The sequence below is a fragment of the Perca fluviatilis genome, chromosome 24 (genome assembly GCF_010015445.1).
Source record: "Perca fluviatilis chromosome 24, GENO_Pfluv_1.0, whole genome shotgun sequence".
Lineage (NCBI taxonomy): Eukaryota > Metazoa > Chordata > Actinopteri > Perciformes > Percidae > Perca > Perca fluviatilis.
The window spans coordinates 16,409,909-16,434,656 of NC_053135.1; the positions used below are offsets into that span (position 1 = coordinate 16,409,909).

Below are 24,748 nucleotides of genomic sequence, written 5' to 3' on the forward strand. Positions count from 1 at the left end.
TGTAGTTAGATATTCACTCATACTCTACTGTTTACTTATTTACTTACTATTGGCCATTTTGGCCTTTTGGTGGTTGTAATGTATTGTTGAACATATGCAGGTGTTGGTGGAGTTTGTTTTTGTTTAGTTTGTTTTTTGTTTTGTTTAGATTTTTCACTTCTCGGTTATATAATTATTGTGTTATATGTTGGGACCCCCTCAAAAACGAGATGATACTTCTCAAGGTAGGGCTGCACAATTATTCGAATTTTAATCACGATCACGATTTTGGCTTCCCACGATCAGATTCACGTGATCGAGCGATATTTAAAATGATTCAATCTGTTCATAGAATGCTCTGTATCAAAGTTTTTTTTTTTCCAAAGCTCCGTAAACCATGGTCTGATCATGTGCCTCCATGAGCCAATCAGAGTTGTTCTCTGCACCGCGAAGCTTAGTTTCTAGATGTAGACAGTCAGAGGACAGAGTAACGTGAGGAAAATTCCACAACAGATAGCAGTCGGTCATAAGTCGGTTCCAAGGTTTACCAGTTTACCAGTAAACGCAACATCGGTCAGTGTTGTTTTTCAGACAACAGCAGTAGTTTGTGTCTGTTAGCTCATAGCTTTAGCGGCAGACTGTTGTATGTCCTGCTGTTGGAATCCTCTCCAGTGAAATACAGTCACACTACACCGTTTAGCTGTCAGCATTTTAGCCGTGTTTAATCCAGTTACTACTGTAGCTAACGGTAGGCTAACGTTACCTGCTGTATAAAGTGTTATTAGTGTTTACTGTAACTAGCTAATGGTAGGCTAACGTTACCTGCTGTGTAACGTATTATTAGTGTTTACTAGTGTGACATGCAGCAAAGTTTCTGTTGCCTCTAAGGTCTGTTTTGGAGCATCAGAGCGCAACGCAGACATTTAAGTGGCACCGTAATCCGCGTTGCTATTTCGTCCGGTAGATACCGGGCAATTTAACGTGCGCCGTTAAGATGAACAGAAAATTGCGTTGTACCTGTATCTTTTCACGACAAATGCGCATGTGTTGAAAGCGGTCCCACTATAGCTGAAATGGCATACTGCTTCATAGTATCCTTCAACAAAGGAGGAATGTAGCACAATATGGATGTGAAAGCAGTTATAATTAGCCTATGTGACAATACAATTTGTTTTGGTTAAAATCAACAAATAATCATGAAAACTAATCGTGATCTCGATATTGATCAAAATAATCGTGATTATCATTTTGGCCATAATCGTGCAGCCCTATCTCAGGGGGTTTATACTACTAAACAAATTTGAACACAAATGTGCTATTGTCAGTCACTCACCAGGGCATAGAAACTACTGTTGGCCTTGCCTGTCTCAGAGAAAGTGCAACGTCAACAGCCACTTTCGGCGCGACATTATATTATATACGCAAACAGCGTCTGTAACCACACTTGCAATCGCATCACTGGCTTGAGTCACTTTGACTTGAACAAAACTGCAGACATGATATAGTTTGCTTCGTCTGTACTGAAAATGAGCTCCGCTTTCTGTCAACGTGCAGAGAGGACATAACCTTGCAATTACGCGCTGTCCTCGGTAATACTGACGTAATTTGGTCAGTACCCAAAAAAGTTCAGTATCCAACCTTAACGGTAATGTCACAGTTCTTCAAACGTAGGAGTGAAGACTGGAGAGTCTGCTGGGAGACTGAGTTAGGTGGCTATTCCTTGTCACTACAGAACAGCTGCCATTTATGAGAGGGCTAGCACTATATGCAATTTCCTAATAAGTCCGGTCCAGTTAATTTGCAAAAATGAACAAGTTCATCTTTAGAGTTCCATGGAGCTAAACAGTAAAAATCTTCATTTAAGATATATCATTTTAAAACCTAAAATTTTAATTATTGGATTTTAGATTTTTTAAGGAGGATTACATCTCATAATACTTTAAAAGAATTCATTAATTTCCTCTCCTTCCAGACTGGATCTCCACGCAACACGTCTTAAAATACATGGATTGTCATGTGTTTCCTTAAATTTCCAATCTCTATGAAAGTTTTCTTGCAGATAGAGCATCCAAATGGTTTCTCTCCTGTGTGGGTTTTCATGTGTCTCTGTAAATGTGCACTCTCAATAAAAGCTTTCTTACAGACTGAGCAGCTAAATGGTTTCTCTCCTGTGTGGATTCTCATGTGTTTCCTTAAATTTCCAATCTCTATGAAAGTTTTCTTGCAGATAGAGCAGCCAAATGGTTTCTCTCCTGTGTGGGTTTTCATGTGTCTCTGTAAGTGTGCACTCTCATTAAAAGCTTTCTTACAGACTGAACAGCTAAATGGTTTCTCTCCTGTGTGGATTCTCATGTGTTTCTGTACATTTCCACTCACTGTAAAAGTTTTCCTACAGACTGAGCAGCTAAATGGTTTCTCTTCTGTGTGGATTCTCATGTGTTTCTTTAAACTTCCATTCTCTCTAAAAGATTTCTTACACATTACACAGCAAAATGGTTTCTCTCCTGTGTGGATTCTCATGTGTATCGTTAAACTTCCACTCTGTCTGAAAGATTTCTTACACACTGTGCAGCTAAATGGTTTCTCGCCTGTGTGGTTTCTCATGTGTTTCTGTAAATGTCCTTTCTGTACGAAGTCTTTGTTACAGATGGAGCAGCTAAATGGTTTCTCTCCTGTGTGGATTCTCATGTGTTTCTGTAAACTTCCACTCACTGTAAAAGCTTTTTTACAGACTGTGCAGTTAAATGGTTTCTCTCCTGTGTGGGTTCTCATGTGTGTTGGTAAATGTCCACTCCACCTAAAAGCTTTCATACAGACTGGACATTTAAATGGTTTCTCTCCAGTGTGGACTCTCATGTGTTCCTGTAAATGTCCACTCTTTATAAATGCTTTCTTACAGACCGAGCAGCTAAATGGTCTCTTTCCTGTATAAGACCTCATGTGTCTTTTCGCAAGTCCAGTGGTGCAAAGTTTTTCTCCACACTCTTTTTCACTAGTACTATATCTTGAATCACTGACAGGGACTTCATCATTATTCAGAGAGTTTAAACCTGACTGAGGTTCTCTAGTCTCCTTCCAATCAGCACTGGCATCAGTCTCAGGTTCAGAAGAATCTCCAGTCTCGTCATCAGTAGCTAGTTCTAAATGTGTATCTAGATCTAATTTCATGGCTGGTTCTGGTCCTCCACAGTCCTCTCCATCAGCTTCTCTTTTCATCTGTTCAGTTTGTCTTTGAAAAAGCTGTGACAACTGAGGTTTCTCTTCATCTTCTCTCTTCACAGGGACAGGAGTGAATGGGAACTTGGTGACATCAGCCTCCTCCAGCCATTGAAGCGGCTCTTCATCCTGACTGATCCGGAGCTCCTCCTGTTCGTCTTTAATGTGTGGGGGCTTTGTGTCCTCCTGGTCCAGACTGGAGCTCCACTCCTGCTGATGTTCTTCACCAACAATCACTTTCTGGACATCTGAAGGTAAAGCTGAAACACAAACAGCCATTAATGTAAGGCTTAAAAGGAACACGCCGACTTATTGGGAATTTAGCTTATTCACCGTAACCCCCAGAGTAAGACAAGTCCATACATACCCTTCTCATCTCCGTGCGGTAGCAGCGCTTCTGACGCTGCCGAAGCGTAGCGCCGCACAAATCCTGCAGGTAACTGGTTCCAACTAGCCTACTGCTCGGTGTGACAAAATAACGGCAACATGTTCCTATTTACATGCTGTGATTTGTAGAGTCACAGCGTGTACAAAAGACAACGTAACATGAGACACAGCCGTCTTCTAACAGTAAACAAACCGGAAACTATATTCTCAGACAGGCTTGCTGCGGAGCATATCACTCCGCCCAAGTACTATATTCTTCCGCCTGAGAATATAGTTCCCGGTTTGTTTACGATTAGAAGATGGCTGTGTCTCATGTTACGTTGTACTGCACGCTGTGACTCAAATCACAACATGTAAATAGGAACTTGTGTCGTATTTTTGCGCTATTCGAGCAGTAGGATTACTGGAACCATTCACCTGCCTGTTCTGTTATTGGCTGATGCCGCTGGAGCCGTCAGACAGCTTTACAGCACACACGGAGATGAGAAGGGTATGTATCGACTTGTGTTACTCTGGGGGTTACGGTGAATAAGCTAAATCGGCGTGTTCCTTTAACAATACTTCGCTAATTAGCTTAATACTCTCTTATAAGGACGCAGGTTCATAATGACATGACCCCCAAAGTCCATCATATATTACTGAGCACAACTCGCCTCGCTTCGGAGTTTTTAGCCTAGAGCTAGTACACTTCCATTCTGAAAACTCATGTTGCCACTCTGCTCTCCAACCAGCTGTAAAAGCTGGGCCCGTCTTTTTTCTTGGATCTTGACGTTTTAGCCGCAATGATTCTGCACAAAAGGCTCTAGGGTACATGCTCTTCACACAATCTAGTTTTTATGACAATTTTAATTAGGGGGTCAAGCCTTACAGTCAATACACACCGGGCGCAAGGTGGCACAGCTACTTTTATTTTGGCGCCCATGTTATCCAATCTGTCCGTTCACACCGGGCACGTAGCGTCCGCGTCGGACCGCACGCTGCAGCAATAGTTTCGATATGTCTCCTCTATCTCTTGCGTGAGACGCGAGCGTATGTCTCAAGACAGGCAGGTAATCGAATATAGGAAGACCACAGTGCAGCCGGATACTTTACAAAGATAAAACGCATTAAAAATAAAACACCTTGGTGATTTTGCCTGTCTTGCCCCACACACAACCACAGTTTTCCCCACTCATTCTCTCTTGAGATAGAAAAAGGGCCGTGACCGGCGCGTGGCGCAAAGAAATACGCGTCCGGTATGAATGACCAGGCGCACGATCAGTAACGTATCTATGCTACGCGACACTTATGTGTGCGATGTTTTCCAGCTGTTTAATGGCTAGGGGACAGGCGTACCTAAGACACACAAAAAAAAATTAGACATATACACCAGCAAGGGGAAGGATTTTAAAGATTTTTTTGGGGGCATTTTAGGCTTTTATTGGATAGAACAGCTTAAACATGAAAGCAGAGAGAGAGGGGGAACGACGTGCAGCTAAGGACTGAGCCTGGGATGCACGCTCTACCAGGTGAGCCAAACAGGTGCCCCAAAGTGAATTATTTTTGGTCAAAAACTGTTGGACCCTTCATAACTGCGTACACTTTTCACTCATTGGAGTCAACTTTAACAATTAATAACTCACAACTTACTCGCTGTAACAGGATAAAACACCATAGCACAGAACAATTTGTGATATAAACTAGTGCTGGGCATTTATACCGGTGCATACCGTATACCGGTAAAAAAGTAACTTTCATATACCCTCGGCATTGCTAACGTTTAAGACATGTCACTTCAAGCGTGCAGTGGCTCTTCATTACGAAAGCATTAACAATCCACCTCCGGTCGTACTACAGACCGTCAAGAAAGACGGGTTCAGAGCAATGGTTAAAAACACTGGATTTAGGGTGTCTTGCCTAGCCAAAATACTTCCGCCAAACTTCTAACTTTATTCTAATAACACCGAAGCAAGCTGACAGCGGTGCTACGTTCAGTCGGCCACTTAACAACGTAACTCAGGAGGTTTGAGAGGGATGTGTAGATGGCTGGCTTGAGACCAGTGGAGGTGTCGATGAGAACAGTTCAGTCACTTTTAATTTCACAATTTCTTTTATTCCAAGTAATATCAAGATAAGAGGTATGCGTGTGGTTTACAAGGCAGAAGACACAGCATTTCCAGCAGCAAAGATTCTTCCATGTGGTTTGAACAAAAAGGGAAGGGACTGTGTGCACAGGTGCTGTCTAATAAAGTCTGTGGCTGATTGAGGCTAATTAGTTGAAGGTGTGGTGAATGACATGGGGAACTGAGTGGCAAAGAAAAGGGGGCGTGGCAACTGCAGGACAGAGCTGAAATCTTCCAAACAGCCGCCCCCAAATTTGCATTGCAAATTTGTTAGAGTGGAAGGTCATGGAGGTTCAGGTAGGGCAGGGAGTGGGATGAGGCGGGCAACGGGTCTTGTGTACAGTTTGTCCCCCACTCTGACATCTGCAACCCTACAACGGCCATCCTTGCCGGGATGGAGGGAAATCACTCTACCTACTGGTATCGGGGGGAGCTGAGGGTCGGGAACAAGGACAACAGTGTTTTGGTTGGAGGTCATAAAGATTCCTCCATGTGGTATGAACAAAAGGGAGGGGACTGTGGTTACATGTGGTCAAGGCAGTGTTTATACAGTAATCTTACAACTACTTTGGTTTGAAAAGGAAGCAATGTTAAAGTTGTTGATCGATCAGCGATCAGCTGTACTCCGGAGTAAACAAAGGCAGCATGTCCCGGTGAAAGCGGCATTGATAAAAACACAAAAACAAAAACAAAAAAACCCACAAAAACTCTGCAAACCAACCTCATTAGAGAGGGCAGGACTTCACAGAGTTAAAGTGATAAAACAAGGACGAAACTAAAGAGAATGAAAGTTAAAAAAAAAGCTGGAGCAGGTAACAGGCAGCATGCAGCTTAAACATTAACAAACACTAATGTCCATTCCTTGTGTTTCTTGGCCCAAACAAATCTCTTCTGCTTGTTGCCTCTCCTTAGCAGTGGTTTCCTAGCAGCTACTTGACCATGAAGGCCTGATTCGCGCAGTCTCCTCTTAACAGTTGTTCTAGAGATGTGTCTGCTGCTAGAACTCTGTGTGGCATTCATCTGGTCTCTAATCTGAGCTGCTGTTAACTTGCGATTTCTGAGGCTGATTACTCGGATGAACTTATCCTCAGCAGCAGAGGTGACTCTTGGTCTTCCTTTCCTGGGGCGGTCCTCATGTGAGCCAGTTTCGTTGTAGCGCTTGATTGTTTTTGCGACTGCACTTGGGGACACATTCAAAGTTTTCTCAATTTTCCTGACTGACCTTCATTTGTTAAAGTAATGATGGCCACGCGTTTGTCTTTACTTAGCTGAGAAGGTGTGTCCAAACTTTTGGCCTGTACTATCTATCTATCTATCTATCTATCTATCTTACAACAAAATAGTTTAGATTCTGTAACAGTTTCATGCATTCTCTTTCATATAGCGTTATTGTATAATGTCGTGGCGCCAAGCAAACCATTTAGTAAACATATCATTGAAATGTTTTAGTAAAATAAACCATTATAAACCTACATAAAGGCCCAGTGGCGCAAAAGATAAAAAATACTGCGATATACCCTGAAACCGCCAGAGTCCCAAAAAAAATACCGTGATACAAATTTTTGGTCATACCACCAAGCACTAATATAAACAATTCTTAACACTAATAATTGTTTATAAATTTAAGACCGGAGACACAACGGAAAAACGTATGTTCAAGAGAAGAGCCGTCTGCTGTTTGTGAAGTCTTTTGTTTTTAAAATAGCAAACATAATTTAGCCAAAGTTCTTGCCGGCTGGTGCTAACTATTATATAGCATTTTCAGGTTCATACTTGTACTCTGTGATTCTACTAGAACATGTTTGCATGCTTTAATGTTAAAAAAAAAATAAAAATTTAAAAAAACTCTCATGCTGCACCTGTATTCATATGGTATCGAAAAAAGTATCGTTAAGGAACCGGCATCGAAACTGAGGTATCGAAACTGGCACCGGGTCAAAAGATTTTGAACGATGCCCAGCCCTAGAGAAGGTCACAAATATCACAACCGAAATCCAGAAGTACATTATTGGGGAAGCGGTACCTAGAAGCCTCCGTTCCATTGCCCAGCAGATCAGCATGAACTTTGAGCACATTGTTTGGCAAGTCTTCCCCTAACACAAGATAAGCCATTGCACTATATTTGTCACAACTGTCTTTTATAGTTTGACACCAATTAGGCAACTTGTCCGTTTGAAACTAGACAAATTACTAATTGTTTTCTACTAAAGGAAACACAGGACATACAGTGGGGAGAACAAGTATTTGACATACTGCAGATTTTGCAGGTTTTCCTACTTATAAAGCATGTAGAGGTCTTTTTATCATAGGTACACTTCAACTGTGAGAGACAGAATCTAAAACAAAAATACAGAAAAATCACATTGTATGATTTTTAAATAATTAATTAGCATTTTATTGCATGACATAAGTATTTGATCACATACCAACCAGTAAGAATTCCGGCTCTCATAGACCTGTTTTTCTTTAAGAAGCCCTCCTGTTCTCCACTCATTACCTGTATTAACTGCACCTGTTTGAACTCGTTACCTGTATAAAAGACACCTGTCCACACACTCACTCAAACAGACTCAACCTCTCCACAATGGCCAGAGAGCTGTGTAACGACATCAGGGATAAAATTGTAGACCTGCACAAGGCTGGGATGGGCTACAGGACAATAGTTGTTGAGAAGGCAACAACTGTTGGCGCAATTATTAGAAAATGGAAGAAGTTCAAGATGACGGTGAATCTCCCTCGGTCTGGGGCACCATGCAAGATCTCACCTCGTGGGGCATCAATGATCATGAGGAAGGTGAGAGATAAGCCCAGAACTACACGGCAGGACCTGGTCAATGACCTGAAGAGAGCTGGGACCACAGTCTCAAAGAAAACCATTAGTAACACACTATGCCGTCATGGATTAAAATCCTGCAGCACACGAAAGGTCCCCCTGCTCAAGCCAGCGCCTGTCCAGGCCCGTCTGAAGTTTGCCAATGACCATCTGGATGATCCAGAAGAAGGTCAAGAAGGAGAAGGTCATTTGGTCTGATGAGAGAAAAATAGAGTTTTTTGGTCTAAATTCCACTCGCTATGGACAGGACGACTGCACCATATTGAGGGGAGGATGGATGGGGCCATGTATCGCAAGATCTTAGCCAACAACGTCCTTCCCTCAACTAAGGAGTGGCTCCGTAAGAAGCATCTCGAGGTCCTGGAGTGGCCTAGCCAGTCTCCAGACCTGAACCCAATAGAAAATCTTTGGAGGGAGCTGAAAGTCCGTATTGCCCAGCGACAGCCCCGAAACCTGAAGGATCTGGAGAAGGTCTGTATGGAGGAGTGGGCCAAAATCCCTGCTGCAGTGTGTGCAAACCTGGTCAATAACTACAGGAAACGTATGATCTCTGTAACTGCAAACAAAGGTTTCTGTACCAAATATTAAGTTCTGCTTTTCTGATGTATCAAATACATATGTCATGCAATAAAACGCAAATGAATTGCTTAAAAATCATACAATGTGAATTTCTGGATTTTTGTTTTAGATTCAGTCACTCACAGTACCTATGATAAAAATTACAGACTTCTACATGCTTTGTAAGTGGGAAAACCTGCAAAATTGGCAATGTATCAAATACTTGTTCTCCCCACTGTATGTGAATGTTGATTGCGTAGTGCATACTGCGAAACTCTTAAATGCTTTTTTATTCATAGTATCACTATCACTGCATAAACTCTGCTAATGTGTGTTTATTTAAAGGGGTGGTTCATAATTTTGGACATAGGACCTCATTTCCAAGTTAGACAGTGTGTTATTTATCAGTGGAGGCTAAAAAATTATAACACCAGACTATCGATGTAAATGTCTGTTGATAGAATAATGTTAGAATTGCATCGCATTGCAATAGTTATACTTTGTTCCTTGTAGTTGGTAGCATAGGCTACAGCAGCGGCAGAGTGATATTACCTAGGCTACCGAGAAAGCCGGTTTACATGACAGGCTATAATTCACATAACGTTACCGGTACATGAAAGCACACAGGCTAGCAATTTGCATGTAAACTGTACGAGCTTACATTAATTTTCTGTCAGCAATTACCTAAAGTTAGCGGTTAGCCCAGCTAGGTATGTACAAAGAGTGTGCTATACCGTTAGCTAACGTTGTCACTCACAATGCATTGAACAGTAATGTTATCTCCACTAATGTTGTCAGTCTCAAGCTATCAGTAGCATCTAGGCTAACGTTATGAAAGGGGCTAGCTTTATTAGCTAGAGTAGCCTACCAAAAGTTATTACCTGTTCATCAGTAGCTGTTGGTGAATCTAGAAAGACTGATGGAACCGCATTCATTGTCAGTAGCTAAGTTTCCATCCACTTGTCAATCAAATTATCTGAAGTTCGGTAAAAAAACTCATGCGAATAAAGCTGGTGAAAGTGTGTTTCCATCCAACAGCTTTAAAGCGAATAAAAACCTGTGCGTAATGACGTCAAATGCTGTTTTGCGATTAAATTGGTATATCGAATTGATTTGAGAGATTTTATGGTGTTTCCATTCATTTTTTAACTGAATCGCACAAGATTCAAGCAAACTTTTGCGAACAAAGTTTTGCTAGACAAAAGTAGTTGTTAATATTAGAAGCCAAGCTATAGCCTAAGCTCCGATGGACCTTTGGCTGAGGATATGATCCAGCTCATCAAAAAGGTGGAACTTGCCTTATATTTTCACTCCGGCACCGCTGCGAGACAACTCTCTTTTTTGAGCCGTGTATCGCTGTTTGAGCGCCTTCCATTTACTCCGCAGGACGTCCCACGGCTTGTCGTAAGGGGACATTCTAAAACGCTTAACGTGAAAAAGCTTAACGTGGTTTAATGTATCTAAACAACGATCAATCATCACCAGATGTATCATGGTCATATCTTGTCATGAACACTTAAGCCTGTCAAAAAAACCTAAATCGAAATCCAACGATTATAAGTTATCTCACGTTAATGTGTCAGATAACGTCCATAATATTTGGACATTGGGTTAGATTTGACCGTTTTAAGTGGTTATGATGAGCAATATAGAAGAGGATTTTTTGGTGATGATTGATCGTTGTTTAGGTACATTAAACCATGTTAAGCTTTTTCACATTAGGACTTATAAAGCCAATGAGAACCGTGGAGAGTCAACCCCCAGCCGCTCCGCTGCCCTGAAGCATAAACGCTTTATGTCAGATAACGTCCATAATAATTGGACTTTGGGTTAGATTATTTGACAGTTTTCCGTGGTTATGATGGGTAATATGAGAGAGAAATTTGGTGATGATTGATCATTGTTTAGGTACATTAAACCACGTTAAGCTTTTTCCTCGCCATATTAATACGGCCACTGATGAAGAAAATATTAACGCGAGATAACTTCTATAATCGTTGGATTTTGATTTAGTTTTTTTGACAGGCTTAAGTGTTCATGACAAGATATAACCATGATAAATCTGGTGATGACCATCATTGTTTAGATAAACCACGTTAAGCTTTTTCAAGTTAAGCGTTTAATGTCCCTGTCGTAACTGTTGGTCATTTCCTTCGCGAGCTCTTGATAAATGATGGCGTTTCTTAGATTTTTGCTATCTAAAACAGCTGTTATATTTTTCTGGTAAATTAAATTAAAAAAGTATCTCGTCTCCTCGTTTGTCCACTTGCATCTGTTTTTGTTTTGCAAACAGAGCGGAAATACTGGGCGGAAATGAACTGAAACTTCTTCGTTTTATTGCGGGTTGCAACCATAAAATGACCTAAAACTTAATCGCAATTCATTATTTATTCGGCAAATAACGTTTCCATCAGCGTTTATCGCATAAGCCGTATATCGATCAAGAGAAAATCCGATGAGACCGAACGTATTTCATTTGAGTCGATATTCATGAAATTCAGTCGGATTTTACTGTTTCCATAAGGCATTTTTCATTCGATATCACTTAATTCGGATAAAAACGGGTCGATGGAAACATAGCTAGTGACTTGTGGTCCTTTAGACTGCAACTCATTCCTCCACTTTTTCGCTGACAAAATCAACATAAATTTACCAATCCCTATCCCCTGTATCTGACCATGGCCCCTCTTCTCCCCATCTCTCCTGACCTCCTGACCTCCTGACCCCTCCTCCACATTGCCCCCTTTACTCCACTCCTGAAGTTCTGCCTCCCTGTCCTATGCCCCTACCTCACTAACCTCTTCAACTCCTCACTGCCCCTTGGAACTGTCCCCTCTGCCTTCAAAACTGCCGCTGTCACCCCAATCCTTTAAAAAACCTGGTCTGGATCCCTCCTCCATCAACAACTACTACCCAATATCCAACCTCCCCTTTCTGTCTAAAACCCTCAAACGTATAGTGGCCTCACAACTCCAAACCCATCTTCATGCCGACAACCAATTCGAACCCCTCCAATCTGGACCTCCTCATCTCCTCAACATCCTTATCCTCCTCGACCTGAGTGCAGCCTTCGATACCGTGAGCCATAACATCCTGCTCACCAGACTCAAAGTCCTCGGTATCGAAGGTAAAGACCTGCCAACCTTGAAGAAATTTTATGAGTACACCCCCGCCCCCCCGCGCACGCACCAATCACCGACAGCCCAACGCCAATCACCAATGAGAAACTTATGAGATACTTAACATACTACATAATATAATTTCATCAATCAAGATTTATTAGTTACTTATTAGTAAGCGGACGAAGATGGATGGAAGATTTATTAGTTACTCCATAACCATATACAAGTAGACCATAAATGTTATACAATTGCTATCACTCCTAACATTGAATTGAAAACAAACGTTGTACAGGAGGCATAGCCCATAGAAACTTCTTCCACCTGAAAATACATTGTTTGGCTCATCACTACCTTCTAGATTACAATAAATTATTATTACTGTGTAGAGGAGTGGATGAATGGCTGTACGCGTAGTGAAACTACTATACAAATGTTTTCTTATATCCTGTCCAATATTTTGTGCCCACATATTTGTTAGTCTAACCAACAGGAGGCAGATAGGCATATCTAAGCTCTAGATATTAGCTCTAAGTACTTCTGTGTTAAAGATGAGAGTCAGACCAGGTTAACATGTAGCCTTCTTCTGATTACTGAAGGGAAATTAAGTAGTTTAAGTAATGATTTACTCATAAAGCAACTTTAAATAGGACTAAAGCAACTACTAAAAAAAAAAGCACAGATTGAAGCCTGACAGAGACACAATTATAGGCTAATAAATAACATGGGTCAGATATTTTCAGATATGCTTCTAAAAATTTGACATGGGTGACATTGCATTATGTCAGTTGCCATCACATCACATAAATAGCCTAACTATTACCTTTATCTTACGTTAATCAGCACCTGGCCTTTCTAAAACCTTTTAGTTTCCTAGCCATTCCACCACTTTTCTAACTGCCCCAACTAATGGGAAGGATGGCAGGTGTGATAGGCTAGCCTATTGACACCAGGTATGGGCAAGTTAATTCCAAAATGTAATACATTATTGATTACTAGCTACTGTCATTTGAGAGTAATTAGTTATATTACAATATTACTGTTTCTGAATTGTAATGCTTTACACTACTTTTGCATTACTTTTGAGTTACTTTCACCAAAATAAAAGTGGGAGTATTCTTGGCAGGTAGCTTGTAAATTATACCACGGGGTCAACAAACTCATCTTTATCCACTTTAATACATCATCATTTATTCATATTATTTTGTATTATTAATATGACGCTGCAAAGTAACTAAAGCTATAAAATAAATAGTTAAGTAAAACGTTCAATAGCCTACTTTACTCTGAATTGTGGTGGACTAGAAGTAGCCTAATAAGTAGGAGAAAATGAAAAATACCCAATTAAAATTGAATCAAAGTAGCCGACTGTAGTATACCGACGGCTATAGTTACTTTCCACCGCTGATAAAATGTAATATTATCCTACGTGTAGCAAGACTAAACATTAATTCTCGACATGTGTCAGTTGCTCGGTCACATTGCTGTCGCCACTGACAGGACACCGATGTTGTCAGTTACCGTGTGGTTCTGGCTCTGACCACGGGGAACAGTGACGGGACAGCTCGCTTCAACCCAGCGTAAACAACTGCGGAAAATGTCCTTGTCGCAAATGTATCTCTGCAGTCAGTTCAACCACTGAATTTTAACGCGTTACTCCCATCATCCATTTGTTTTTAATATCATTATGTTTCGGGGGTGGGGACTGGAGTATTTGTTTATGGGACTGTGTTCGTTACCTGTTGCCCCTTGGTGTCGATGTCTGTCTTGCACACGGTGCGGAACGCGTACTGTCTATGTGAGGTAGCCTGGACATGTGGAGGAAAGGCCATCTCTCCTGTTAAGAAATCGTTCCGAACCTTTTTTTGAGGCGGTTCAGCCAGGACATGCAAGCCTACAGTTATCCGGACAGCCTGGCTTCCTGAGGCACTGTGACTGAATTGAATTAAACGCGCGAAGCATTTGGCTAGGAGGGGCAGGTGGGCGGAGGGTTAAAATGCAGCGCTTTGATTGGCCCAAAGCTTTTCACTCCTCTGCTCAGCGGCAGAATCAAAGTCTTAGATGTAAATTGCATAGAAACTGAAACCGGAGAAATGCGAGATGCAACAAAATGCGTACCTAGAGAGCAGCGAATCGTACAAGCGTACTTAAGGGTCAAAATGCGTGCCGAGTACGCAAAATGCGTACATGTTGGCAGGTCTGAAGGTACTGCACTTAGCTGGCTCCACTCATACCTCTCCAACAGATCCCACTTCATCTCTCACCATAACCACACCTCTGCCACAGCCACAGTCACTCAAGGCATTCATCATCTAGGCTACATCCTCCCCCTTGGTCAGATACTACTCCTAGAGCTGGGCAATATATCAATATTATATCGATATCTAGATATCGTCTTAGATTTTGGATATCTTAATATGGCATCAGGGTACCCACAGGATCCTCCAACTTAAATTCAAGGCTTTTTAAGACCTTTTTAATACCATTTCAAATGAAATCCAATGCCAACTTCGTACCCATTCTGACAAAAGTATGAGGGGAAGATGTCAAATCTGTATACATTTTAAACCCTAGAAAATAATTATCTACAAATAGGCTACTTGAATTAAATAACACATTGTATTTAAAGTATCAGTCATTTAATACAATTTATTGGATTATAATATAATCCAAAGCCATAACGGAGGCAATTACCCTCTACATAGCTACGGATATGCTGCCAGTTTACTCTGTTGAGAAGAGAGGGTTTAACAACATGCTGAAAGTTTTGGACGCTCGATATACAGTACCTAGCCGCATGTATTTCTCTGACGTTGCTCTTCCTCAGCTGTATAACAACACTCGGCAAAAGATAATAAGCGAGTTGAAGGGAATTGACTTTTACGCTGCCACTACTGACCTGTGGTCGAGCCGAATCATGCAGCCTTACAAGTGTCTTACGGTTCATTATGTCAGCGAGAGCTGGGACATGCGAAGCATCGGTCTCCAAACGTCATATTTCCCGCAGGACCATACGGGCCAAACTATTGGACTAGAGTTAAAGGATGCTCTGAACTCCTGGGGCCTTTCAGAGGAGCGCCTTACCTGTATGACGACCGACAGTGGCTCCAATGTAATCAGAGCTATGAAGGACAATAATTGGCCAAACCTCAAGTGCTTTGGACATCGACTGCACAATGCTGTCGGTAAGTTTAGATAAATTAGAAAGGTGTGTGCGATATAACAAAAAAGTTTAGTACTAGTTTTATAACCTAAATTACACTTTGAAGTAAATTAGATTTTTTTTTCTTTGTCAGTTAAGTTTATATTTTTTTTCAACTCAACATTGTTCCCCTGACTATTTTAAAAAGGTCCAGTAGTTTTCTTTTTTTTGGTCAAAACTACTACTAGTACTACACTGATTTATCTATTACCATTTAACCCTTGTGTTGTCCTTCGGGTCCCAGTGACCCGAAGGACAACACAAGGATTATGTACTTCCGTTTACTTTGTTGAGAATTGCTCTCTAAACAAGGGTTAATACAGCACCTTAGTTCTTGTTTGTACAGCATTTTGGTCAGCTTAAACTGTGTTTAAATGTGTTCTAGAAATAAACTTTACTTACTTACTTTACACAAACAGGGTTTAGTGAGCAATTCTCAACAAAGTAAAGGGAAGTACATAATCCTTGTGTGGTCCTTCGGGTCACTGGGACCCGAAGGACCACACATACGTTGATACGTTTATTTGATACGTTTATTCGCTCTAAACCAGTTGATGGAAACACTTCTAATTCGCATTCTCTTTTTTTTTTTTTTGTTTGCTTGACAATTAGATGGCATATTTTTGATTGTACTTTGGCCCTTCCATTGTGTCCTGAATGAGGTCATCATCATCATTATTATTATTATTATTATTATAATAATAATAATTATTATTATTATTAATGGACTTTGTGGTTTGCCAGCTGCACAGCAGCAGAAAGGGCTGTCTCCATCCAGCGTATCCATCTCAGTCGGGACACTCGGTTTGAACTACTGTCCCCGGGCAGACATTTTTAGTTCAATCAAAACAAAGACAGACAAACTCAGGAATCCGAAAGCCATAACTGCACTTAAGGCTACTTAAGAACCTTTATAAATTTGTGTGTGCGAGACTGCTTTCAATTTTGTTGTACATGCAGTGACAACAAAGACTATTCTTTTCTATTCAATAAAATATCTAATAGCGATCATCAGCTTACCTTTATGGTTGAAACAGTGCGAGTACGTGTGGTCACTGTAGATCGAGTCCATGTTAAAGTGACTTCTGGAACTTTCCTCCCCAAAACTCTCTGTGAACGTAAAATCAAACGTCCGTCTGAGCGCCGTCCTCTTCGAGGTCTCTCCAGCCTGTATTTGAGGAAGAAAAAACAAAAAAGACGCAATTTACAAAAAAGTGAAGAAATAACTAGTGCTGCCACGATTAGTTGACTTAATCGACCATTAAAATAAGTCGACGGCAATTTTTTTAGTCGACGCGTCGTTTTACTATTGACTGCCTATTTATTTTTGGTCTCCTGTCTCAAACAGCTCACTGTAATTCACCTCCACACCAGTCTGTGCGCTGTGGAGTGCCCTGCTGGTTAATCTGCTATGCTCTTTCTACCCCCTCCACCCTGCCTCCACCCCGCTTTCACTGCTTTGATTTGAAAAATGGCGGAGGCTGGTAAAAGAGTGGTCTGTAACTTCACTTGCTTATCACGGGAGCAAAACCGCGATGCACGAGCACCTAAAAAGGAAACGCACAGGAATTGTTCAAGATGCGCCCACAGAAAAGGAAGATACAACGTAACAGCGGCGGAGTGGGACCAAAAAAAAAAAAATCGACCGGGAAGTTTAATAGACTATCGGCTCGCCGTACGGGTTGAACAGAGGCTGCAGTGGGCGCACCAGGCCGCCGGATGGTGTTGCTAAGAACTCGCAATGTATAACTATTATCAAACCGGCCCTCGCGGCCTCGAAACACTACCGGCCCACCGGGAAAAGTCCAGACTCTCCCGATTGCCACTCCTCCTCTGAGTAAGTTTATGATTATTAATGAAACGGCAAGCAAGTCTGTACTGTTTATTAACTCTTGGAAAGTACAATGACTGTCTTTGGATATTAAAAACAGGCTACTTAGACTTTAGCAGCAATGTTTTAAACCCCGCCGTGCAAGTGTAAACGCGAGCAGCATAGCTGCATGTCTGCCTCCTTTCAGCTACACACTGCCTGCGTGGGGTTTCTGTCGTGTCAGCTGCGTGGATTTTTCTATGTCTTTACCCACCAGAAACGTGTCCGATTGCTGCTAGCCTTGTCTGTACACGTGTATGTTTCCCATTGATTTACTGCACTCAAGCAGTAGTATACTTTGTGTTAAAAATAAACTGATTTGATTACAGCAAAGACAACGTCGGCGGTATTGACGGCAAAATAGGCCACAGAGTATTTTGTTCTGTATTGACCGGTGCAATATTTGAAAATCGATAATGAATTTAAATTACATTTATGTCATTTTTTTATTTGCTAACATTTAAGTTATTTATATTGTTTATGGCACAGGTGACATTTTATGTTTTGGCCCTTCAGTTGAGTTCAAAATAAAATAACAAATAAACCCACCATATATTAGTTGTACTGCACGGCTCCTCTTTTCACCCTGTGTGTTGAGCTCTCTGTTTTAGCCACAGAGTGAGGCATCACACTTCTCTTCCATCTTTGTTGGGAGTCGCACATGCGCAGTAAGTACTGCTAGCTTGAGCTAGAGCATGAGGGCGTGCCACGCTAGCAGCTAGGCGAGCATTATAACGTGTGTTACAAAGTGACGGACGTTTGTCTCTTAAGTAAAGGCTGGACTACATTAGAGCTGTGTGCAGGAGACCTCAGAGATCCTGTAGTACGCGAGTCATTGGTGGGTTTTGTTTCTGGTGATTCTTGCGCTAATGATAAATTATGAATTATTTAATTCAACAGAGCGCGGTGAACTTAGGCCCAATTCGTTTCTGTTTAATGACCCCATCGTCTTAAAAGTTGCGTGGCAACGCGGTTGCTCATTTGGATTCACTTTTGTTAAAGCGTGATGGTTGAGATTTAAGATCTTGCAGTAAAATAATCGTTTATATTATCGTGGTGCTAGATAATTTGTACAGTACAACAAATATATGGTGTTTTCTGAAAATCAAACCACATAAACCTATTCTGGTACAACCTTTAAATACAATTATGAACCTGAAAATGAGCATAATATGAGCACTATAAGAGTGTCACAGTATGCATTACGCAATCAACATCCACATATGTCCTGTGTTTGCTTTTATTAGAGAGCACTCAATTCGCCGTTGGTCTAGTTTCAAACAGACAAGTTGCCTAATTGGTGTCAAACCCTATGAAAGACAGCTGTGACAAATGTTTGAAATTTAGAGCAATGGCTTATCTCGCGTTAGGGGAAGACTTGGCGAACAACGCGCTCAAAGATCACGCTGATCTGCTGGGCAACGGCACAGAAGCTTCTAGGTACCGCTTCCCCAAAAATGTACTGCTGGATTTGGGTTGTGATATTTGTGACCTTCTCCCATGCAGCATTTTTTTATTATGTTTGCAATACGTCCTGCACTGAGTGAACCAAATTTGTTGGTTGGATTCAACCTCATCTATCTGTAGCTCCATTTCTGTGTTGTGTTTGAGAAGTAGCTCTACTTTGCTCTCTCTCATTATTGCAGTTATGGAAAAAAAAAAAACACATTCACGTGGTTGATAAATGGCATGTTGCTACCATATATGGTTAATTGGAGGCCTTCCTGAATGCAAATGGCCTAATCGTGAAGGTGAAGGAGCATGGTCGTTAAGAACAGGTGGGATTCATCAAGATTGATTACTTACTGATGTGCGTACGATTGGCTCGCGTTTGATATACAGATCTTTAAGCACCATGCGCGGAGTTTGCGGGGGAGCAGGGGGTGCACTGCCCCCCCTGGTAGCTGAAACGGGTAATTGCATTGTTTCAAAAATGAGTGGAATAATTACTTCTGACATAACCAGATATTTTATAAATACTTTAAAAACACAAAACAACTAAATGGGGATAGGTAATACATCTGATTTCATATACTGCTTTAGTAAAAATAATATTTTTTCAGGGCTCTGCCTCTCACCTGAGACCATTGTCGACACATATGCAGGACGCAAAAAACAATAATTTGTTTCACTAGTCTGGACATCTTACCGTGCCAACGTTACAATAAAGGTTGCCTAAATGCCATAAATTTGCTGTCAGCTTACTAATTGAATGCGCGTTTTGTGTAGATTTGGACTTTGATACGTTTTATTCCACTTTGTTTAAACGGCGAAGTTCACCTCGTTCACCTGTTTGGAGCTGACTGGTGAATGTGAGGCTTGTATAGGCCTTGCTGGATACACCGTGACTCTGTTTGTGGATCTACTGATCGCTGTGGATGACTTGTTTTCATGTCATTGGATTACGGCTAGGCCTGTCGCGATAGTCAATAAATCGAGTTATCGCACGATAAAAAAAATGAGCTCGATAATTTTTCCGGCCGCGATAATTTCCATTTGCATGCTTGTTTGTTTTCCTCGTCTCTCTCTACCAAAGAGACTGGAGGACCACTCTCGGTTCCTTAGCGTAATGAGGAGTGAACCCTCTTGTCAGTCGCATGGTCTTTGTGGGGGCGGGACTCCAGGCGGAGAGAGACAGAGACAGACAAACGCTAGTTGAGAGTTGGAGCAGGGTTTCCCGCAGCACTTTGCAGTTAAGGCGCCCGTCAAAGAAAGTAGGCCTATATGAGCGATATCCACCGTGTTATTTGAGCGTCTCGTTTCTCCCTTTCAATCCAAACCACACAGCTGACAACCTGCAGGTGGAGACTGTGGAGCCGGCTTCGGACATACACGCCGCTGGTCAGTCCGCAAGCGGTTTCAGGAAAGTGGCGGCATGTTTCCGACAATGCACAGAACATTAACGGTTACAAGCCTACAGCTGTCCGCGGACACGGAGTGTGGAAAGTATGTCAGAGTTGCACCTGTGTGTGTGTGTGTGTGTGTGTGCGTCACCGCCCCCACGAAGCTCCGACCTGAAGAGGAGCAGAAGCCGCACCTTCGCCAAAATGAAGACTGAAAAACAGAACTATTTTGGTACATTTACCGCCATATGGCAGATAGCCATACAGATAGATTTAATTTATTAATTATATATTATTTAAATTTAATATTTAGAGTTAAATAATTGTAAAATGTAGTACAGAGTCTGTAGTCTGAGAACTTACGTGTCACAAACGGCAATTCCACAACTGTACATCAGCGTGAAAGATGACATACTAAAGGAGATCAAAGACATGTTCTGGATATTTAAAATGTCTTCCAGTTCCAGTGTTAAATATTATTTAGAAATAAAAGTGTATTGATCTTTGAAAAGGTGTACCTGTATTATTATGCCATTATCATTATATTAGATGCAAATGGTCTCTCGATGACAATATTATCGTTTATCGCAATAATTTCTGGGACAATTTATCGTCCAGCAAAATTTGTTATCGTGACAGGCCTAATTACGGCAAAATACTGATCTTTTTTCTTAACGTGTCTTAACGTTTTATGGTGTGATTGCGCTTGGTTTCTGCGTTTGGAGAGGCATCTCAACAGACTGGAGGTCCAACACTGATTGTTCACTGTTAGCCTACATGTTAGTTGAATTTAAGTGTCGGGGCATTCTGCCACCGTCTGTCTATTGTGCTCCAACACAGCCGTGCCCACGGGCGTCAGTTTGGTTTGAAATGTGCTAGGGACAGACAGAGACGCATTCGGAGGTACATTTCCACAAGTGCTGGGTACAATGACGCATAAGTTTTTTTCTCTTTCGCGCAGGTCAGGTTTAATGTACGTAAACAATGACCAATGATTACCAAATTTCTCTCTAATATTGCTCCTCATAACCACGGAAAACTGTCAAAAAATAGAACCCAAGTCCAATTATTATGGACGTTATCTGACATTTAGCGTTTCTGCTTCACATTTTCAGCAGGGCAGCGGAGCGGCTGTGGGTTGACTCCCAACGGTTCTCATGGGCTTTATAAGTCCTAACATGAAAAAGCTTAACGTGGTTTAATGTACCTAAACAACGATCAATCATCACCATATTTCTGGTTAGATTTTTTGACAGTTTTCAGTGGTTGTGAGGAGCAATATGAGCGAAACTTGGTAATCATTGTTTAGATACAAGCTTTTTCCTCGCCATAGCCTGTCAAGTTCTTTTGACAGGCATAAGTGTTCATTTCAAGATATGGCCATGATAAATTTGGTGATCGTTGTTGAGGTACATTAAACCACGTTAAACTTTTTCACGTTAAGCAGAACAGACAGCGTTGTGAACAGATAAGCGTGCAGCCTGCGCAGCAGCAGAGCGGCTGTGTCTGTGCCTGCCCTGTGGGGACAGAGATTGTTGTGGATTTTTTGCATCTGTCGCTCAAGAATTATATGTGTTATGGACTTCTTTTTTTAACTAAATTGAGCTCGAGGTTTTAAATTGTTACAATGTAAATTCAAATCTGCTTAAAAAAGCATGTTTATTTTGTCCTTATGTGATCGTGCTGTGTTCCCCAGGTCTCAGTTGCTACAATGAGTTTTTTATTTTTTTGTGCCCCCCCTGGCTCGAATGTCAAACTCCGCCTATGTTAAGCACGTACTAAATTTCACTCCTATGGACAGAATTTAGAACATTTTCTACGCACTGTTGATAAATGAGGCCCCTGGTGTTTTTTTTGCTGCTAAAACTCAAGCTGTGAACATTTTAATTAACGTTCTAAAAAGGAGTTGAGTTGTTCAACGCGTCCTCTGCCAGCTCCCCAAGCCTCTAGCAAAGCACCCAGATGACTAGACAAGCAGTGAGAAACGGGAATGTGTCCTGGGCGTCACTGCAGACCATTTAAAGTATTTTTTTGAGAAACATCTCCTTACCTGTAGTGTCAACAGCAACACAGAAGGACATGTGCTGCTCGTCTGCTATGCCTGGCTCCCCTGACAAAAGAGCAAAACACACACACACGCTGTGAACGGCCAGGTTTACTTCGCTAGCATGCTAGCATTAGCCTTCCATTTACGACAGAACTCACTAAAACATTTTGATAGCGAACTCAAACCACCTTAGAACTCGCACGGGATAGGTCGGATGTTGCATAGAACGGAACACAGTAGTTTGCCCTCATTTGAGTTACAATTAATACACTTTTATACACTTTCATCAACAGAGCGCGAATCATTGACAACATACCTGCGGCCATGGTGGAAAAGGCTCTGACCGGAGCACGCACGAGTGTACCTACGTCATCACGCAGGGAACGTACCACACGCGCGCGCACTCGAAAACCCACACAGGAGATAAAATTCCCAAAATAAAAAGAAATAAAAACGATGTTTTTGGTGAAATATATAACCTCTGCCCATATCACCCGTTACGTAAGTAGCCTACATTCAATTAAATAGGCCTACTGTATTTAAGTATAATTCTAAACTCCACCTTTACCAGCTGCTAGGAACCCAGGTAAATTTAGTGTACAGTTACCCAGAAGTCCTATGTATGACCCGTATTGCAATTAAATCGTATATTATATTTATTTATTTTTATTTATATTGTGACACCTTCACAACATGTGTTTTGTCCAACCGAGCGTCCAAACCTCAACATTATTACCGATACATTATTAAAGGATTTTTACATTAAACTTTTTTTACTTCAACCGTCAAACTAGTTTCACATTCATTTTCTGTCAGTCGACAAAATGTCCTGACTGCTGATTCTAAAGTGTTTCCTCCGTTATTGTAGCTCAGTCAGTACAATGTCAGACATAAAGGTACGGTTCAACTGCTGGTGATGTACCCCCAAAGGGTCAAAGTTGATCCATTTTTTGATAATCAGAATTTGTAAAGTAAGTAAAGCTGTCAGACAAATGTAATGCAGTAAAAAAAAAAGTAGGCCTACAATATTTCCATCTGAGATGTAGCGGAATACAAGTAGAAAGTATAGGCTATCGCATATCGCACATTTTTCCTCATATGGGGCAGCCCTACACTGAATGCAAACATAACTTTTGTGAGTTAACAATACAAGCCCCACAGGGCGCATTTAACGTTTAACTTTGACTCAGCGATGTACAGCGGCACGTCCAATCTCAAAACGGTGTGCCGCTGTTTTGCTACGACGGCCCCGTTTCAGTTTAAAGAAACGGTTTGCTCGTTTTTGTCGGGGGTTGAACGTGGCCCAGGTGTACACCAGGACCCCTGTGACATCACTGCTGGGGTGTGGTTTAAGGCGCGTGTCACTGAAGGGGCCGACTGCCTGGTTTGAGCGTCTTCCGGGCTCTTCCGTCACAGAGTGGCCCGGAGGCGATTTTTCGAATAATCCAATTTACTAGTTTTTAATCACAGATAACAGAAATGGTCGATGAATTAACTAGGTGTATAGTCTAGCCTGTGTTTGCGTTGCTCTGCATTTCATGTGTTTTTATGTACCACAAATTCAGTCAAGTGAAGAGGGGGAGAAAGGGAGGAGGAAACGTGCTGTTCTGTGTTTCAGCCGCTAGGTGGAGGCAGAACTCCACTGATGGACTAACAGGATGCAGGAGTGAAAACCAGACACACCACTGAGAAAGATTTCTGAGTGAAGATCATACCCCTGATGTTTAAAGAGACACTGTTTGGTCATTTTCCACATCCTGTCTTAGACATTTGTACAGCCTCTGTTGTCATCATTACTTTTGAAAAATAATAAAAAAGAGAGAAGAATTCTGCTGAATGCAGCGCGGAATTTTCAGGCTGGATGACGTTTTGGCCTCTGGACCGTATTTTTACATTTCTTCTTTGACATCTTTTCTCGTGGTGACATCAATCTCCAGTGGTATTCGGAGGAAAGGAACAGTAGATATGGGTTGACTGACGTTTGCCTGTTTTTAATGCTGCATGTTTCAATTGACCGGCGATCCTGCGCAAACTGTAGGCTACAGATCTTCCACGTTCAAAACAGACATATCTTTATTATATTTCTTTTAGGACTTCACGATTGATCTAATCTCCCTTCACATCGCCTTTGCCGTCTCTTTTCCTCTCGCTTTTCCTCTCGCACAGCCACTCCGACGCTGCTCACAGGCTCTCAACTGGGCCATTCTTCCTCTCACCGATGCCTGATGTACTGTATGGTTCTGTGTTCATGATAATAATAATAATAATATATTTATTTATATAGCGCTTTACATGTTACTCAAAGACACTTTACAGTAAATACATTTAGCACATTAAAAACTAAATTATTGAATCTGCCCTCTGAATTACAATACCCCATGGATGTATTAGCTGTTACCTAGTAACAACATCCAACAAAGATATGACCAGTCAGTGTGTTGAGGCAGTAGCGCGTGTGTTGTGTACGGTCACGTGAGTATCCGAAGTGTAGAGGTTTTTAGAGCATGCAGACAACAGAGGTTTTAACAAAGTATATTTATATAATCACTGTTATTATAGCCTATTACATCCATCTTGAATGTCGCTGTTTAT

General features: G+C 41.4%; 2 protein-coding genes across 8 annotated transcripts in view; one reads left to right on the forward strand and one right to left on the reverse strand.

The window, feature by feature from the left end:
• LOC120554234 (zinc finger protein 501-like) overlaps positions 1 to 24,748 on the forward strand; it is a 223,975-nt gene that overhangs the window by 21,212 nt on the left and 178,015 nt on the right. The window lies entirely within an intron of this gene.
• The window catches only part of LOC120554212 (gastrula zinc finger protein XlCGF57.1-like), a 443,376-nt gene continuing 419,479 nt past the window's right edge, over positions 852 to 24,748 (reverse strand). The window contains exons 1-5 of one of the 5 annotated variants that reach the window (XM_039792957.1): positions 22,473 to 22,524; positions 22,160 to 22,219; positions 16,417 to 16,564; positions 2,164 to 3,455; positions 852 to 1,995 (exon numbers count right to left, since the gene is read on the reverse strand). In XM_039792957.1, coding sequence (XP_039648891.1) covers positions 1,975 to 1,995; positions 2,164 to 3,455; positions 16,417 to 16,468 — 1,365 coding nt within the window. In that variant the 5' untranslated portion in view covers positions 16,469 to 16,564; positions 22,160 to 22,219; positions 22,473 to 22,524 and the 3' untranslated portion in view covers positions 852 to 1,974. The other 4 variants (XM_039792953.1, XM_039792954.1, XM_039792955.1 and 1 more) reach the window with 4 other exon arrangements.